We start from the raw sequence: 17,868 nt of genomic DNA, 5'->3' as shown, positions 1-17,868 counted from the left end.
CTCTACCTTCTGGAAGGGAATAAAAACCTCATCAGGAATTCTAAGGGCAGCAGGGTAGCATGGTGGTTAGCATAAATGCTTCACAGCTCCAGGGTCCCAGGTTCGATTCCCGGCTGGGTCACTGTCTGTGTGGAGTCTGCACGTCCTCCCCCTGTGTGCGTGGGTTTCCTCCGGGTGCTCCGGTTTCCTCCCACAATCCAAAGATGTGCGGGTTAGGTGGATTGGTCATGCAAAATTGCCCGTAGTGTCCTAATAAAAGTAGGGTTAAGGGGGATGTTGTTGGGTTACGGGTATAGGGTGGATACGTGGGTTTGAGTAGGGTGATCATGGCTAGGCACAACATTGAGGGCCGAAGGGCCTGTTCTGTGCTGTACTGTTCTATGAATGGACAGTTTTTTTTATTTTTTAATGTGTGATTTTGGCACCTTGGTTTGCGAAATATATCTTGCAGTAAGACTTTAGATAACATATATAACTTTAGTCCTCTGGGACTAAACTGGACAACAGTCTAGCCCCGTTGAATTAGTCTCCCTGTTTAAAGGACTCCGCAGTCAGGACAATTATTTCAGTAAATCTGGCATGTGGTGTACAATCTGTGGCAGAAGGAAACAAAGAATACCTGCCTTCACATTCACGGACACAGCTCCTCTCACAGGCTGTCAGCAATCCTCGTTACCTGGAGACTATTGCACTCCAATGATATCACTTCAAAAAGGCCTCAACTATTTATCCTTGGGTTAGGGTCTTTGAATCAGCGACGCACAGAATGATGGTACTTGACCCATCGAGCCTTTGGCAGCTCTTTGGAACACAGGTGGAATTTAGTCAGACACCCTTGCTATTTTCTTGACCCAACAAATCAGTCCTCCTTGCAAACATGTCCAAATGCCTTTTGGAATTTGCTATGGGATTTGCTTCCCAGACCAGGTGACGAGTTCCAGCTCCTCAACAGCAACTCGCCTTGTGAAATTTTTGTTCTCATTCCCCCCTTTCACCAATTGTTCTAAATCGACAAGCACTGGTTACTGATCCAGGGAACGCAGTCTCTCATTTAACATGGCCTATTGCCTTCATCCTCCAGCTTCCTGTGGCTTATGAAACGGCTCCAGTTGCTAAGTGCGTTCGTGGAACCTTGTCCTGTTTGCAATATAAGTTGCAATTATTGTGGATTTTTAAGGAACGGGAATCACTTGCCAAAGGAAGAATATCGCAAAATACAAGCTACTCTCTCTCGACCCTGGGTCCATTATAACTTGCGGTCTATAATGCAAACTGGCCTAAACACTGCATCTCGACTAGATGGGCATTCTCTCAACCCATTATTGACGTTTTAAAACTATCTTTTTCTATCTACATGCTGCCTCTTCAGATTGAACACACGCACAAAGACAAGTGAATTCTGTGTCAAAGTGGCATCAGTCACATTTATTTATGATCAAAATATTTACGGGCTGAACACTTTTTGACTAAGGAGCGACAAGGGTTGCAGCATTAAGTTAGCAGCGAAGGTCACCGATGCTGTGCAAGAACATGTAAACTTAATTAGAAATATTTATTTTAAAAAACTGAAGGAGATGGTATCGATAGCCTCAAGACACAATTTTGTTTGGAGAGAGAATTATATTTCGCGAGTAGGGATGGGTTTGATCACTTTGGGAATTGGGCAGATTCGCAAGGCCTTTCTCCTTCACGCTCTTGTGATGCACATCGCTAAAGGAAAGTGCCCACAGGCACAACCAAACTGGACAGCCTTTATCTGGACTAAATAAACCAGAACCCAGTCCTTGCAGCAAGCATTGTGCTGTGCACTGTGTGGTCCTCCTCGTCAATATAATGCTGAGCTTTTTAAAAAAAAACAGAGCAAGCCCTTTTATTTGTTTCACAAAATCTAGTCTGCACGTGGCAGTATTCCGTTCATATAATAAAACTCCTTGAGGCTGCTAACAATAACTAATACCATAATTATTTATTAATTTCATAATTGCAGCTTTCTAATCATCACAAAGTTAATAAGGTATCAAAGAGGTCAGGTTTAAGAGCCTTTCTCCCTCTATCTATTTTGATATTGACAGAATAATTTATTCAACTATCCCTTTTGAGGCAAAGCTAGTGTGGGCAAGCAGTGTGATGGAGGGAGCCAATGGTTGCATTGTGGGGAGATTCTCAAATGGAGTTAGACTATCTCCTGAGAGGAAGCATCCTGGGAAGAGTTTTGCTTGGCCTTTCACTGCATCAGTGTGGCTCAGAAGTAGGGGCTGGGATGCTCCGAGCCTCTGTGCCGCAATCGCGCTCGCCGCAGGGGTGGAGATTGTGGCGTCGTGTCCGCAGTCAATGCGGCGCCAGTCGGGGGCCATTGAAAGAGGCCCCGTGGCGATTCTCCGCGGATGACCAGCGAGTTCCCGCCGGCATGGTTCACATGTGGTTCCACCCGACGGGAGCTCAGAGTCGCAGCTGTGGTGGGCGTCCTGGTGGGGGGCGGGGGAATCCGTCACTGGGGGGGCGGGGGGGGCCTCCACGACAGCCAGGCCCTTGATCAGGGGCCACCGATCGGTGGGCGCACGCAATCTGAGGGGGGGGGAACACCTATACTTCTTCGGTGCCGGCCCGCTGTGTGGGTCTGCCATGTCACGGCTGGGCCGGCGCGCATGCCGGAAGTGCAGAGCCCCATATCGGCAGTCGGAGCTGCGTGGAGCACTCCAGGGCCCTGCGAGCCCCCTTAAAAACGGAGAATCACTCCAGACAAGTGCCAGAGTGACTCGTGCCCGTTTTTTCGCGGTCGTAGGGACGTAGCCCCATTATTGCAGAATCCAGCCCATTGTTCTCAAACTTCAGAGATTGCCTATGCCCTGGAGTGTCAAAACATTAAAGATTAATCTCAAGAACACGGCTGCAAACAATGTAGGGAAAAAAAATCTCAGGACATCCTAGAAGTGATTTTCCTTCAAATTTCTTTGCACAACTTGATTTGCTAGTTTTGAAAAGATTGGAGCTGGGGAAACAAGGCCGCTTGGCTGATGACCAAGAATCGACCAAACAGAAAATGAAGAGCCCCTTTGCTTTCCGATCGGCTCTGGAATATGACGTACCACAATGCCATGAGTGTGGGGGCAGGATGTCACGTGATCAAGGGGGGGAGGGACCATTTAAATATCGATATACTAAATAAAGAGCACTTTGGACCTTGTGTGTACAGCATGTAATGAAGGGACGATATATAGAACAAAAATGTTCATCAGACATTTACCTCGATTTGGAAAGTTCAATTAATGGCGTCGAATTGTCTTCCTTGCCTGTTCAGTTTGTTTGCATTGATGACAAAAGGAAATACATCATTCAAATTCAGCCTCCTTGTTTGGCTACCTACCTTGCATCTGCTTCACTGTAGTATTCCCTGGCGACAATGTCTTCAAAAAGCTCTCCCCCGGTGACCCTACAAATTAAAATCAAAATGCAGACGTTGAAGGGTGAAAGCAGTAATCAGAGGAGAACGGTGATTATACCTGGCTGCGCGCATTGGAAGAGATCCTTCCCACACACTTTCAATTGTCTCTCGAGCTTTCCTAAGCAATTATCTGGCCGGCTTCAGCAGTGTCGTTAATCAAGGTTTCGTGGCAAGGATCACCAACTTCTCAGTTTATTCAGCCCCAGTCACTCATAGCGGAGTGTCAGCCCAGATGCATTTTCAGCAGCAATGTTACTCATTACTCTCAAGGCCAGGGTAAAATAGAGTATCAATGCTCAATCATGTCTCATAACAATTTAGTGAACTAAAGTTAGGCTTGACAAAATCATTTCACTGAACATTATGGTGCCCTCTATTACGAGGAATGAATCACAAACTAGAACTGTCTTTGTATTTATAAAGATGAAAACATATTATTCATTAGCACCACTCACACATAGGAGACCACCTCAGATCACTGTTTGCTGCAGAAAACAATTGTGGATTGTAAGGTAGCTGGGTTACAGAAAATAAAAATAGCGATAGGCAGTTTATTTCTTTGGGACTGGGGGAAGGTATATAATGGGGTTCCCCAAGGGATCAGCACCAGGATCACTGTTTTTCTTGATCAAAATTCATGGAGATTGCAGTGAACAGGGCACAATTTTGAAATTAGCAGATGACACTAAATCTGGAAGCATTGGGAACGGTGTGGAGAATTGTAATAGACTTCAAGAGAATATAGACAGTATGAAGGACATGAAAAGATTAAATTTAACACAGAAGTGCAAATTGGTGCTACATATTGGAAAGAAAGATGAAATAGGCAATATAAAATAAAAGAAACAATACAAAACAGGTGCAAGAACATTAAGATCTGTGGATATATGTGCATAACTCATCACAGGTGACAGGCAGGTTAGAAAGGCGTACCTAGGGCAGCAAGATGGCGCAGTGGGTTAGCCCTGCTGCCTCACGGCACCGAGGTCCCAGGTTCGATCCCGGCTCTGGGTCACTGTCTGTGTGGAGTTTGCACATTCTCCCCATGTCTGTGTGGGTCCTGACCCCACAACCCAAATATGTGCAGGGTAGATGGATTGGGCATGCTAAATTGCCCCTTAATTGAGAAGAAAAAATGAATTGGGTACTCTAAATTTATAAAAAAAAGAAAGCTGTACCTGATCCTGAATCCTAGACTTTAAAGAGACTTAAAGTGTTCAAAAACAAGGATATGATGATGGACGCTTTAAGGAACACTAGTTCAGCTTCAACTGGAGTATTGAGTCCAATTCTAGGCACCACACATTCGGAAGGATGTGAAGGACAGGGCGTAGAGAAGGTTTACAAGTATGCTTCCAGTCGTGAGGGACTTCAGTTATTTGGATAGATTGGGGAAGCTGGGGTTGCTCTCCCTGGAGAGGTGATTTGATAGAGGTGTTCAAAAATCACAAAGTCGAGACAGAGCAGATAGTGAGAAATTGTTCCCATTTCCGGAAGGGTTGAGAAGCAGGGCACACAGGCTTTAGAATCAAAGGCAATGCGAGGGAAATGCTTTTAAAAATAAATACAGCGAGTGGTTAGGATCTGGATCGCACTGCCTGAAAGGATGATGGCAGCGGACTCAATCTTAACCAGGAAATGAAGAGCTACAGAGGAATAGCTGGTAGATTGGGACTTGCTAAATTGCTCTTGCAGTTGGGTTGAATGAACTTCTTTGTGCGATAGATAGTCCATGATTCAATTGGTGTTTTCTAACAATCAGTGCGAGGCAAGGGCATGAATGAAGATATAGCCAGGAATCCAAGCTCCAATTTGGACAGAGAGGCACACGCCTGTTCAGGTCACTGGAGTTCACGTCTCTGGAGTAGCAGTGTATCGGACCTTACTATGTGCCGTGTTAATCAACACAAGATCAATAATCACAACTCAAACTAAGGGGCTGGTTTAGCACACTGGGCTAAATCGCTGGCTTTTAAAGCAGACCAAGGCAGGCCAGCAGCACGGTTCAATTCCCGTACCAGCCTCCCCGAACAGGCGCCGGAATGTGGCGACTAGGGGCTTTTCATAGTAACGTAATTGAAGCCTACTCGTGACAATAAGCGATTTTCATTTCATTTAATGCGCTGTATTTAATGTACTTTAGGACATCCCCAGAGTCTGAAAGATGTGCTGCTTCATGTTCTTTTCCTTTCTTGTCTTGCAAACTCTTGGGAGTGACTTAGTTGTAGTGCCTTATTTAAAAAAAAGATTAAACTGTATAGCCTCATCAACAAGCAATGGCCAAATAGTGATATAGCTATGGTATTGTTAAAATACATCAGATCAGAACGCCCTGCCTGCAACAGTAGTAGACTCGCCAAATTTAAGGGCATTTAAGTGGTCACTGGATAGACATATGGATGAAAATGGAATAGTGTAGGTCAGATAGGCTTCAGATGGTTTTACAGGTCGGCGCAACATCGAGGGCCGAAAGGCCCGTACTGCGCTGTAATGTTCTATGTTCTAAGTCCTCCAGCCTACCAGTTCCATGCCAGTGACGATGTTCCACAGATGTCTCCTCCCACCCGACCTCATCTCACCCAATCAGCCCACCCATTTTTTCCTTTGTCCCTCATAAACTTATCCAGTTTCCCCAAAAATGCATCTGTACTCTGCCTCAACTGCCTGTACTCCTTATGATATTCACTCTCTGGGAAAAGAGGTGTAACTTATATATTCCTTATTGAATTTACTAGTGACCATCTTATACCCACAACAAGTGAAGAAAGTAAAGAGGAGACTGAAGTTATGGTTCATGAGAATTAAATACGTTTGAAACCAGTTGCTCGTTGATGGGGGTTAATCCGTTTATTTTGAATGCTTTAACTATCACAGATTGGGCCAAGATCATCACATCGGTGCCCTTAATATGCCCCTATTAACAGTGTCAACAAGTTCCTAGTTCATGAGTGGATGAAAAACAGTTAGATTCGTTAACAGGAATGCGAAGGGAGGGAAATTTACTTTAAATAGATTCCTTTCTTTAATAGATTGACATTAGAGTTAGCAGAGTGATTTATGAAATTTCAATTCCTGCTCCAATGACTATTTATGGTGTGTCTGTGAAACCCTGGGAGAATTTCAGACAGAAATTCCAACAGTCCCTTTCTCTCCGTGCTGGGAGATTGAATCCTTTGATACCACTGTTCTGTGGGGGGGGGTTTTCTCCCCTTCAGTTGCGTAAAAATAGCCTTATTTATCTTGCATCTTAATCTTGTTTTTTTTTAAACGGCCCTAGCTTGAATCTCTCAACAGTTCTCAAAAGGGAGCATCACGTTGTGCATGACCCAATGGCGTGAGGCCGCATTATGTGTCTGCACCGACCCACTTAAGCCCTCCCACTTTGACCCTCAAGAGTATTGACAGTCAGAGAGATCTAGGTGTACAGGCCCACAGGTCACTGAAAGGGGCAACACAGGTGGAGAAGGTAGTCAAGAAGGCATACAGCATGCTTGCCTTCATTGGCTGGGACATTGAGTATAAAAATTGGCAAGTCATGTTGCAGCTGTATAGAACCTTAGTTAGGCCACACTTGGAGTATAGTGTTTATTCTGGTCACCACACTACCAGAAGGATGTGGAGGCTTTAGAGAGGGTGCAGAAGAGATTTACCTGGATGTTGCCCGGTATGGAGGGCATAAGCTATGAGGAGACGTTGAATAAACTTGGTTTGTTCTCACTGGAATGAAGGAGGTTGAGGGGCGATCTGATAGAGGTCTACAAAATTATGAGGGGCATAGACAGGGTGCATAGTCAGAGACGTTTTCCCAGGGTCGAGGGGTCAATTACTAGGGGACACAGGGTTAAGCTGCGAGGGGCAAGGTTTAGAGGTGATGTACGAGGCAATTTTTTTACACAGAGTGTAATGGGTGCCTGGAACTCGCTGCCAGAGGAGGTGGTGGAAGCAGGGACGATAGTGACGTTTAAGGGACATCTTGACAAATACATGAATAGGATGGGAATAGAGGGATACTGACCACGGAAGTGTGGAAGATTTTAGTTTAGACAGGCAGCATTGTCGGCACAGGCTTGGAGGGCCAAAGGGCCTGTTCCTGTGCTGTACTTTTCTTTGTTCTTTGTTCTATCCCCGTAACCCAAATACCCCTCCTAATCTTTTTGGTCACTTATGGCAATTCATCATGGCCAATCCACCTAACCTGCATATCTTTGGACTGTGGGAGGAAACTGGAGCACCCGGAGGAAACCCACGCAGACACAGGGAAAATGTGCCGACTCCGCACAGACAGTGACCCAGTGGGGACTGGAACCTGGGACCCTGGCGCTATGAAGCCACAGTGCTATCCACTTGTGCTACCGTGCTGCCCATACCGTGCCATGAAGAGTACAATTTTCACAAAAGGACACGGGGCTGCAGATGTCTGCTCTCTTACTCTTCGGCAGGCGTACCCAAATAGTTGGGTAAATATTTTTCCAGCATATTAAACCAAATAATGTATTCAAAAAATATCCTCTCTTTCCTACAAGTGCATGCAGCCTGTTTGCGGTCAGTCAATGGTTTAATCCAGTTCTTAATCTGGCACTTTTGTGACTCAATGCAAGACGACAGCACTGTTCTATAATTTCTCCATTAGGATTTAGAACATAATTAACAGGGAACAAGAAATCCACTCTCTTTGGAAAAAGACCCCCCCCTTATGTTCCTCCTCCCTCCGATCACCAATTTTGAGGAGCAGTTATACAGTAACACAGATGTACCCAGCTCAAGTGGCTTTCTGTGTATTCGAGCCCAAGCAGTGGGTGACAAGTGACTATTCGACTATGGTATGTTTCGAACATGACCCTCTTCTCAGTTTTTATCCATAAACCAGCAGCTTCATGTTAGTGTGTTGCTGAATAGCAATCAGATGCAAGAGCCTTGACTGATTTTCTTTTTCCCTTCACTAGCTACTGATTGTGGCTGGGTTTGGGTGACTGCATAGAGGGAGGAGGACCCGAGCCTGGGATGTTAATGATTTGTTATACTGGGTACCGCAAGACATGGTCCATAAACCTCAAAACAATCAGGGAGAGTTCCAATACCGGCACTGTTAAAGGGCATCCGATGGTTTGATTGTGTCTCACAACTCAATTCACAAAAGAAGGTAAGAGGTGTGACCTTGCCCCCACTGAGCAAGGTTCTAGCCTCCAGTGAAGCCCCTTAAGATACTCATTCTGCTGTTCCTGTCTCGGGAGCTTCTCAATGATTGGAAAGAAAGGGAAGAATGAGAAGGAGGCCATTTTGCATACAGTTCACTCCTCAAGCCCGCTAACTCTCCCATTATAACACAGACCTTCATTTTGGCAACCCCTAGCACTTTTACTTCAGCAAACCCAACCTGGTTAGTCTTGGCGCTGCCGAGAGGGGAGTGGGCACCGAAGAAAGGAGAGTGGGTGCATGTTCAAGAAGTGATGTCGTCCTTTTGGCTGAGTGGGAACACCTCTCACCTCAGAGTCACAGGTGGGTTCCTGTCCTGATCCATAAATCCAAGCATAAAATCTAGGCTGGCATTTCAGGGCAGTACTAGGGGGCACACACTGGCAAAGGTGCCAATTTTTGGACAAGATGGTAAACTGAGACCTTGGGCTGGATTCTCCGTCCCACCGCGCCACATTTCTGTTCCACCTCGCCGGCGGGATGCTCCGTTACATCAGCTGCTCAATGGGGTTTCCCATTGTTGGGCAACCCCACGCCATCGGGAAACTCCCAGGCTGCCGGCAAAACGCCGCATCCCGCTGGCGGAGAATTATTTTGAAGGAGGGCAACGGTGAGGGGAGTGGCATGTTCTAATCGGGCATCAGGCTTTACATTCATCGCTCATCCAACATCTGAAAGAAACAAGGTATCTGGGAATCATCTGATTTGTGGGAGCTTACTGCACACAAATTGGCCGCTGCATTTCATATACTTCAACAGAGATTGCTCTTCAAAAGGTACTTGATTGATGTAAATCACTTTGGGACATCCTGGGGCCATTAAAGGTGTTTACTTTCCAGTCTGGTGTCCATCGAATGGGAATGTTCCTGGGTAGCACATGGATCAAGGGGCAGGGGCCAGGCACCCGCCCTGGTTTTGCGCAAGATCAAAGGGAACAAAGAAGTGGACAAATTCAAGTTGCTGGGAGAGAACCCCCAAAATTACCTGCAGAACATTTACGTGGGAGGATTGGTAGCTTTGCGGAAGAAAATAATTATTAGAAACCAGACCCAGTACTGAAGGAGGCCATTCAGCCCATCGTGACAGCACTTCAAAAGAGTTATCCAATTAGTCATAAAGTCACAGATGTTTACAGCATAGAAACAGGCCCTTCGGCCCAGCTTGTCCAGTTTCTATCACTAAGCTAGTCCCACTTGCCCACATTTGGCCCATATCCCTCTATACCCACCCTGCCCATGTAACTGGCTAACTTTTTTTTTAAAAGGAAAAAATTGTACCTCCTCTACCACTGCCTCTGGCAGCTCGTTCCAGATGCTCACCACCCTCTGTGTGAAGAAATTTCCCCTCTCTCCTCTCACCTTAAACCTATACCCTCTAGCTCTAGACTCTTCTTCCTTTGGGAAAAGATGTTGACTATCTACCTTATCTACGCCCCTCATTATTTTACAGACCTCTTAAAAGTTCATCCCCAAGCTTCCTATGCTCCAGGGAAAAAAGTTCCAGCCTATCCTTACAGCTCAGACCATCAAGTCCCGGTAGTATCCTCGTAAATCTCCTCTGCCCAAATTCCAGTTGAACAATATCCTTCCTATAATAGGGTGACCAGAACTGAACACAGTATTCCATATGTGGTCTTACTAATGTCTTTTACAACTTCCAAGACATCCCAAGTCCTGTATTCAATATTCTGACCAATAAGACTTAGCATGCTGAATGCCTTCTTCACCACCCTGTCCACCTGCCACTCCACCTTCAAGGAGCTATGAACCTGTTCCCCTAGATCTCTTTGTTCTGTAACTCTCCCCAACTCCCGACCATTAACTAAGTAGGTCCGGCCCTGATTTGATTTACCAAAATGCATCACCTCACATTTATCCAAATTAAACTCCATCTGCCATTCATCGGCCCCACTGGCCCAATTGGTCAAGGTCCTGTTGCAATCTTCTATAACCCTCTTCACTATCCACTATGCCACCAAGCTTGGTGTCATCTGTAAACTTGCTAACCATGCCTCCTACATTCAAATCATTAGTATATATATAACAAATAACAGTGGACCCAGCACTGATCCCTGAGGCACAGTGCTGGCCACAGGCCTCCAGTTTGAAAACCCACCTTACACAACCACCCTTTGGCTTTGGTCACCAAGCCAATTTTGTATCCAATTGGCTACCTCACCCTGGATTCCGTGAGATTTAACCTTTTGCAACAATCTACCATGCGGTACCTTGTCAAAGGTCTTGCTGAAGTCCATATAGACAATGTCGACTGCACTGCCCTCATCTACCTGCTTGGTTACCCCTTCAAAAAACTCAGATTGGTGAGACATGACTTTCCCCTTACAAAAAGCCATGCTGACTTTCCCTAATTAGCCCTTGCCTATCTAAATGCCTGTAGATCCTGCCCCTCAGAATACCTTCTAACATTTTACCCGCTACAGAAGTCAGGCTAACCAGTCTGTAGTTCCCAGGCTTATCCCCACAGCTCTTCTTAAACAAGGGCACAATATTTGCTACCCTCCAATCTTCAGGTACCTCTCCTGTGGCTGTTGTTGATTCAAATACCTCAGCTGGGGGGCCGGCAATTTCCTCCCGAGCCTCCCACAACATCCTGGGATAAATTTAATCAGATCCCAGGGATTTATCTATCTTGATGCGTTTTAATACCTCCAGCACCTCCTTCTATATAATATGTACACTCCTCAAGACATCACTTTTAATTTCCCTAACATTCGTTCCTTTCTCAACAGTAAATACTGATGAGAAATATTCATTTCGGACCTCTCCCGTCCCTTGTGGATCTGCACATAGATGACCTTGTTTATCCTCAAGAGGCCCAACCCTCTCCCTAGTCACCCTTTTACCCTTTATGTGTCTGTAAAAATCTTTGGATTTTTCTTTCCCTTATAGGCCAAGACAATCTCATGTCCCCTTTTTGCCCTCCTGATTTCTCTCTTAACTCTACTCCGCCAAGCCCTATACTCTTCAAGGGATACACATTTGATCCCAGCTGCCTATGCATGTCATATGCCTCCTTCTTCCTTTTGATGATGGCCTCAATATCCCGAGTCATCCTGGGTTCCCTTCTTCTCCCAGCCTTACCCTTCACTCCAAGAGAAATAGGATCACCTTGAACCCTAGTTAACATCTTTTCAAAAGATTCCCACTTACCAGCTGTCCCCTTGCCTGTAAATCGGCACCCCAATCAACTTTTGAAAGTTCCCGCCTAATACCCTCGAAATTGGCCTTGCCCCAATTTAAAACTTTAACTTAAAATTATGAACTTTTAAAATCCATAAGTATCTTAAAACTAATGGAATTATGGTCACTGGTCCCAAAATGATCCCTCATCAACACTTCCGTCACCTGCCCTTCCTTATTCTCCAAGAGGAGGTCAAGTTTTGTCCCCTCCCTGGTTGGGCCATTCACATACTGAATGAGGAATTCTTCCTGAATGCACTCAACAAATTTCTCTCCATCCGAACCCCGAGTGCTACGGCTGTCCCAGTTAATGTTGGGAAAGTTAAAGTCCCCAACTATTACCACTCTATTTTCCCGGCAGCTATCTGTAATCTCTTTACGTATTTGCTTCTCGATTTCCCGCTGACTATTTGGGGGCCTATAGTACAGTCCTATCAAAGTGATCTCACCATTCTTATTTTTCAGTTCTACCCATATAGACTCAGTGGGCGAACCCTTGGATACATCCTCTCTCTGTACTGCTGTGATGTTGTCCCTAATCAAAAACTCAACTCCCTCTCCTCTCTTACCTCCTGTCCTATCTTTCCTATAGCATCTGTACCCCGGAATATTGAGCTGTCAGTCCTGCCCCTCCTTCAGCCATGTTTCAGTAATAGCTATAATATCCCAGTCCCATGTACCTATCCACACCCTGAGTTCATCTGCCTTGCCCGTTAGGCCTCTTGCATTGAAATAAACACAGTTCAATCTGTTTCTCTGCCTTCCACTTTTATCCTTACTGACTTTTTTTCTATCCTCTCCTTACTACCCTCCGACTTCCTGCATTGGTTCCCATCCCTCTGCCACATTAGTTTAAGCCCTCCCCAACAGCACCAGCACACAACCACACAACCCCACAACACCCCCCCCCCCCCCCAAGGACATTGGTTCCAGTCCTGCCCAGGTGTAGACCGTCTGATTTGTAATGATCCCACCTCTCCCAGGACCGGTTCCAATATCCAAAATATCTGAATCCCTCCCTCCTGCACCATCTCTTGAGCCACGCATTCATCCTTTCTATCCTGTCATTCCTACTCTGACTAGTACGTGGCACTGGTAGCAATCTCGAGAGTACTACCTTTGAGGTCCTGCTTTTTAGTTTATCTCCTAACTCCCTAAATTCAGCATGTAGGACCTCATCCTGTTTTTTTACCTCTATCATTGGTGCCTATGTGCACCACTGGCTGTTTGCCCTCCCCCTTTAGAATGTCCTGCAGCCGCTCTGAGACATCCAGGACCCTCGCACCCGTGAGGCAACATACCTTCTGGAGTCTCGTTTGCGTCCGCAGAAATGCCTATCTGCTCCCCTTACAATCAAATCCCCTATCACTATAGCTATACCACTCTTCCTCCTGCCCTCCTGCGCAGCAGAGCCAGCCACGGTGCCATGAACCTGGTGAGCCATTTCTCCTAACAGTATCCAAAACGGTATACCTGTTTTGGAGGGAGATGACCACAGGGAACCCCTGCACTGCCTTCCTACTCTTCCTCTGTCTGATGCGCACTCTTTATCTGCGGTGTGACCAACTCGCTAAACGTGCTATCCACAACTTTCTCAGCATTGTGGATGCTTCAAGGTGAGTCCATCCGCAGCTCCAGAGCCGTCAAGCGGTCTAACAGGACTATAGCTGGACACATTTCCTGCGCTTGCTCATCTTTTCCTCTTTCATATGTTTCATCCAAAGCCCTTTGAAAGTCACAATTGAAGCTTTCAGGCAGTGCAATTCCAATTAAAACACACAATCTAGAAACATTTATTTTTCTTGCCTGTGGTTCTTCTGCCTATCTCCTTAAATCTGTGTACTGATGGAGAAAACACTTGATTTCTATTGCAGATACCGGGGGCGGGATTCTCCGATCCTGCAGCAGGTTGGAGAATCGCCGGGAGGGGGGGGGGGGGGGGTGAATCCCGCGACGCCGCTCCGAAGCCGGGCCGCCAATGGACCGGCGCGGTCGCCATCAGTCGGAGCCCACTCAACGCGGCCCCGCGGGCGATTTTCCGCACTCGACGGGCCGAATGCCCACAGAGTTCTGCCGCCGTCGTTCGCGTGTGGTCCTACCCAGTGGGACTTTGGCGTTCTGGCTGCGAGGACCGTCCTCGTGGGAGGAAGGGGTGATCCAAATCCGGGAGTTGGGGGTTGGGGGGGGGGTGGCCGCTGCGTCGGGTCCCTGTAGTGCTCCACCATGTTGCCTGGGGGCCGACGTGGAGACAGCAACCCACGCGCATGCGCGGACCTGCGCCCGTATCGGCAGCTGGAGCTGCATGAGGTGCTCCAAAGCCGTGCTGGCCCCCTGTGTGGCTCAGGATCGCTGTTCCCAGCGGCCAGATGATGCTCTGACATTTACGACGGCATCAACATTTAGCCCTATTATCAGAGAATCCCGCCCGGGGTCACAGCACAGACTACAAAGAGATTAAACTCTGACACAAGTCTTCTTGATCCTGCTGGGCTCCCTGATTAATAAGCGCAGGTAATGCACATCGGCAGCATGGGAGAGCACCGCAAATGGAACTACAGGTCAGCCACACCGCAAAGTGGAAGGTTGTGAACTGGTTCACCTGACCAAAGTAACTGAGGAGCATAGGGCAGCACGGTAGACTAGTGGTTAGCACAAATGCTTCACAGCTCCAGGTCCCAGGTTCGATTCCGGCTTGGCTCACTGTCTGTGCGGAGTCTGCACGTCCTCCCCGTGTGTGCGTGGGTTTCCTCCGGGTGCTCTGGTTTCCTCCCACAGTCCAAAGACGTGCAGGTTCGGTGGATTGGCCATTCTAAATTGCCCTTAGTGTTGGGTGGGGTTCCTAGGTTATGGGGATAAGGTGGAGGTGTTGACCTTGGGTAGGGTGCTCTTTCCAAGAGCCGGTGCAGACGCGATGGGCCGAATGGCCTCCTTCTGCACTGTAAATTCTATGATTAAATAGGAGCAGAATGGTGGAGCAAAGCTATGGCGCTGGACACCATCATGAGGCAACTATTCAAATGACCTATAGGCCTATTCCCGCTTGGGCAGAGTGCAACAGAAAATATACCATGGAGTCTGGATCTGGACTGAGAACTTAGATTATCCAATTATTTTTTCCAATTAAGGGGGAAATTTAGCTTCGCCAATCCACCTACTCTGCACATTTTTTTTGGGTTGTGGGGGCGAAACCCACGCAGACACGGGGAGAATGTGCAAACTCCACACGGACAGTGACCCAGAGCCGGGATCGAACCTGGGACCTCAGCGCCGTGAGGCGGTTGTGCTAACCACTAGGCCACCGTGCTGCCCTCGGACTGAGAACTTAACCTGCACCATTGTGTTACATCTTTTTGGTGTAAAGATTGAGAGAGAGAGCAAGCTAGGAGAAAATTGTGTATAGAAAATAAAAATATCAAACTAGAGCAATGTAGAATATTATGTCAGGAAAAGAGAAATAACCTTGTAACCATTGTCCAGAAACTGGAGTATTTTTCCAATATGTGTTTAAATGCCTGAAGTCGAGACCTTGTGATTAGGGTTTGTATTATCTGCTGAACGATTCATTTATCAGATCCAGGGATTTTTAACAAACTTAAATTGTATTAGCCGGTCATTCTAGCTGTCTGAAAATACAACCACCAGACATGAGCGGGTCCCAAGCCACATGATGAAGTATGAATCTAGACCCAAATCTTTCTTTAGTAGATTGATGTACAGAATTCAGAATTACACGTCTCTGCCTCCGACCCCAGTATCCCAACAGTCCCTCTTTGTACTCTTTTAATAACACAAAAAGGGTCAATAAATTAAACAAAGATCCCAGGGGATGACAGGCCTGGTGGGGCACTGTAACTCAAACAAAGCGTCAAAAGGAAACTTAACGACTAAACCACAATGTCATTCCCAGGGGTGATGATGCACCCCAGATCCCGCCGAGTCCAGCGGTCATGGAAGGCCTGAAGCATACCAGTGGTCACCACGTGCACTTTCTCTAAGCCTACCCAGCTGTAAATGTAGTCGCGGTAGAGGGGCAGAGTTCTGGATGGCACCCTGGACCATCTGCTGCCTGGACATGTTAACAGTCCCTCTTTATAAAAAATAAAAACAATCAATAAATATAACAAAAATGACACTTTCTCCAAATAAAAGGTGCTGCTATGGATCCTCACATAGGCACCAGTTATGCCTGTCTTTTTGTGTGGTATGTGGAACATTCCTTTCTGTAGTCCAATGATGCCACCTTCCAAAATGCCCCCCCCTTCCACTGTGGTTGACAGGGCCCTCAACCATGTCCGATCCACCTTACTTCTGACCTCACCCCTTCCCCTCCCTCGTAGAGCCATCGGCGGCACGGTAGCTCAGTGGTTAACACTGTTGCTTCACAGAGCCAGGGTCCCAGGTTTGATTCCCGGCTTGGGTTTACTGTGTGTGTGGAGTCTGCACGTTCTCCCCGTGTCTGCGTGGGTTTCCTCCAGGTGCTCCGGTTTCCCTCCTCAAATCCCGAAAGACATGCTTGTTATGTGAATTGGACATTCTGAATTCTCCCTCTGTGCACCCGAACAGGTGCTGGAATGTGGTGACTGGGGGATTTTCACAGTAACTTCATTGCAGTGTTAATGTAAGCCTATTTGTGACAATAATAAAGATTATTATTAGTAGTATAATAGGGCCCCCCTTGTCCTTACTTTCTATCAGAACAAGATAGAACATACAGTGCAGAAGGAGGCCATTCGACCCATTGAGTCTGCTCCGACCCACTTAAGCCCTCACTTCCACTCTATCCCCGTAACCCAATAACCCCTCCTAACCTTTTAGGTCACTGAGGGCAATTTATCATGGCCAATCCACCTAACCTGCACGTCTTTGGACTGTGGGAGGAAACCAAAGCACCCGGAGGAAACCCACTCAGACACGGGGAGAACGTGCAGACTCCGCACAGACAGTGAACCAGCCGGAATCGAACCTGGGACCCTGGCGCTGTGAAGCCACAGTGCTATCCACTTGTGCTACCGTGCTGCCCACCAGCCAGCCTCTGCATCCAAAGGATCATCCATTGCCCTTTCTGCCAACTCCAGCATGATACCACCACCAGACACATCTCCCCATCTTCTCCCCATGTCTGCGTGGGTTTCACCCCCACAATCCAAATATCCAAATATGTGCAGGTTAGGTGGATTGGCCACGCTAAATTGCCCCTTAATTGGAAATAAAAATAATTGGGTATTCTAAATTTATATTTTTAAAAATTAACAATGTTTGGCATATGTAAAGCACTATAGCCCTAGTCCCACTGTGAACACATCATGCTGTGTATTGTGCCTTGCCTCCCACAGCATCCAGGGGCACAACTCATCCAGACCTGGAGATTTGTCCACCTTTGAACCTGCCAACACTCAAGAACCTCACCGTCTCTCTCCCCGAGTTCCATATCAACCTCCTCATTCTCTTGGGTGAATGTGAAGTATTCATTCAACACCCTAACAATGTCCTCTGGCTCCACCCTTTCCCCCTTTCTAATGGGCCCTACTCTTACCCCGGTTATCCTCTTCCCATTGATGTACTTATAGAATATCTTGGGATTTCCCCCACTTTTACCAGCCCGAGCTTTCTCAAATCTCCTCTTTGCTCTCCTCAGCTCCATCCTCCACTAAAGCCTCCGTTGATTGGTTCCCCTTGGACTTGCTAAAAGCCTCTCTTTTCCTTCTCATGAATGTCTCTGGTCATCGACGGTTCTCTGGGCTTGTTACTCCTTCCTATTACCCGAGAGAGAACATGTTGGGCCTGTACCCTCCCCATTTACTTTTTGAACACCCCCCACCTCGCTGCTATTCTGTAGATTTCCCCCTGAGTAACTCTTTCCAGTCTGCCTTGGCCAGATCATGCCTTATTTTACTAAAATCCACTCTCCCCAGTCCAAAACCGTTTAATAACAACAGCCCCCGGTAACTGCAACAGACACATAATACAATATATATTATAAAAATCCTACATTCATCACAGTTGCAGAGTGCTTTGGGACTCCAGTGGTCACGC

The 17,868-nt window shown here is 46.8% G+C and overlaps 1 protein-coding gene across 8 annotated transcripts in view; it reads right to left on the bottom strand.

Moving 5' to 3' along the window:
- camk2g2 (calcium/calmodulin-dependent protein kinase (CaM kinase) II gamma 2) overlaps positions 1 to 17,868 on the bottom strand; it is a 394,966-nt gene that overhangs the window by 129,817 nt on the left and 247,281 nt on the right. For all 8 annotated transcript variants that reach the window (XM_038782783.1, XM_038782786.1, XM_038782784.1 and 5 more), the window contains exon 5: positions 3,365 to 3,430. In XM_038782783.1, coding sequence (XP_038638711.1) covers positions 3,365 to 3,430 — 66 coding nt within the window. The remainder of the gene's footprint in view (positions 1 to 3,364; positions 3,431 to 17,868) is intronic.

This window comes from Scyliorhinus canicula, chromosome 22 (genome assembly GCF_902713615.1).
Source record: "Scyliorhinus canicula chromosome 22, sScyCan1.1, whole genome shotgun sequence".
Lineage (NCBI taxonomy): Eukaryota > Metazoa > Chordata > Chondrichthyes > Carcharhiniformes > Scyliorhinidae > Scyliorhinus > Scyliorhinus canicula.
The sequence above is the reverse complement of the archived record's forward strand: the minus strand, read 5'-3'. Positions and strand labels throughout refer to the sequence as shown.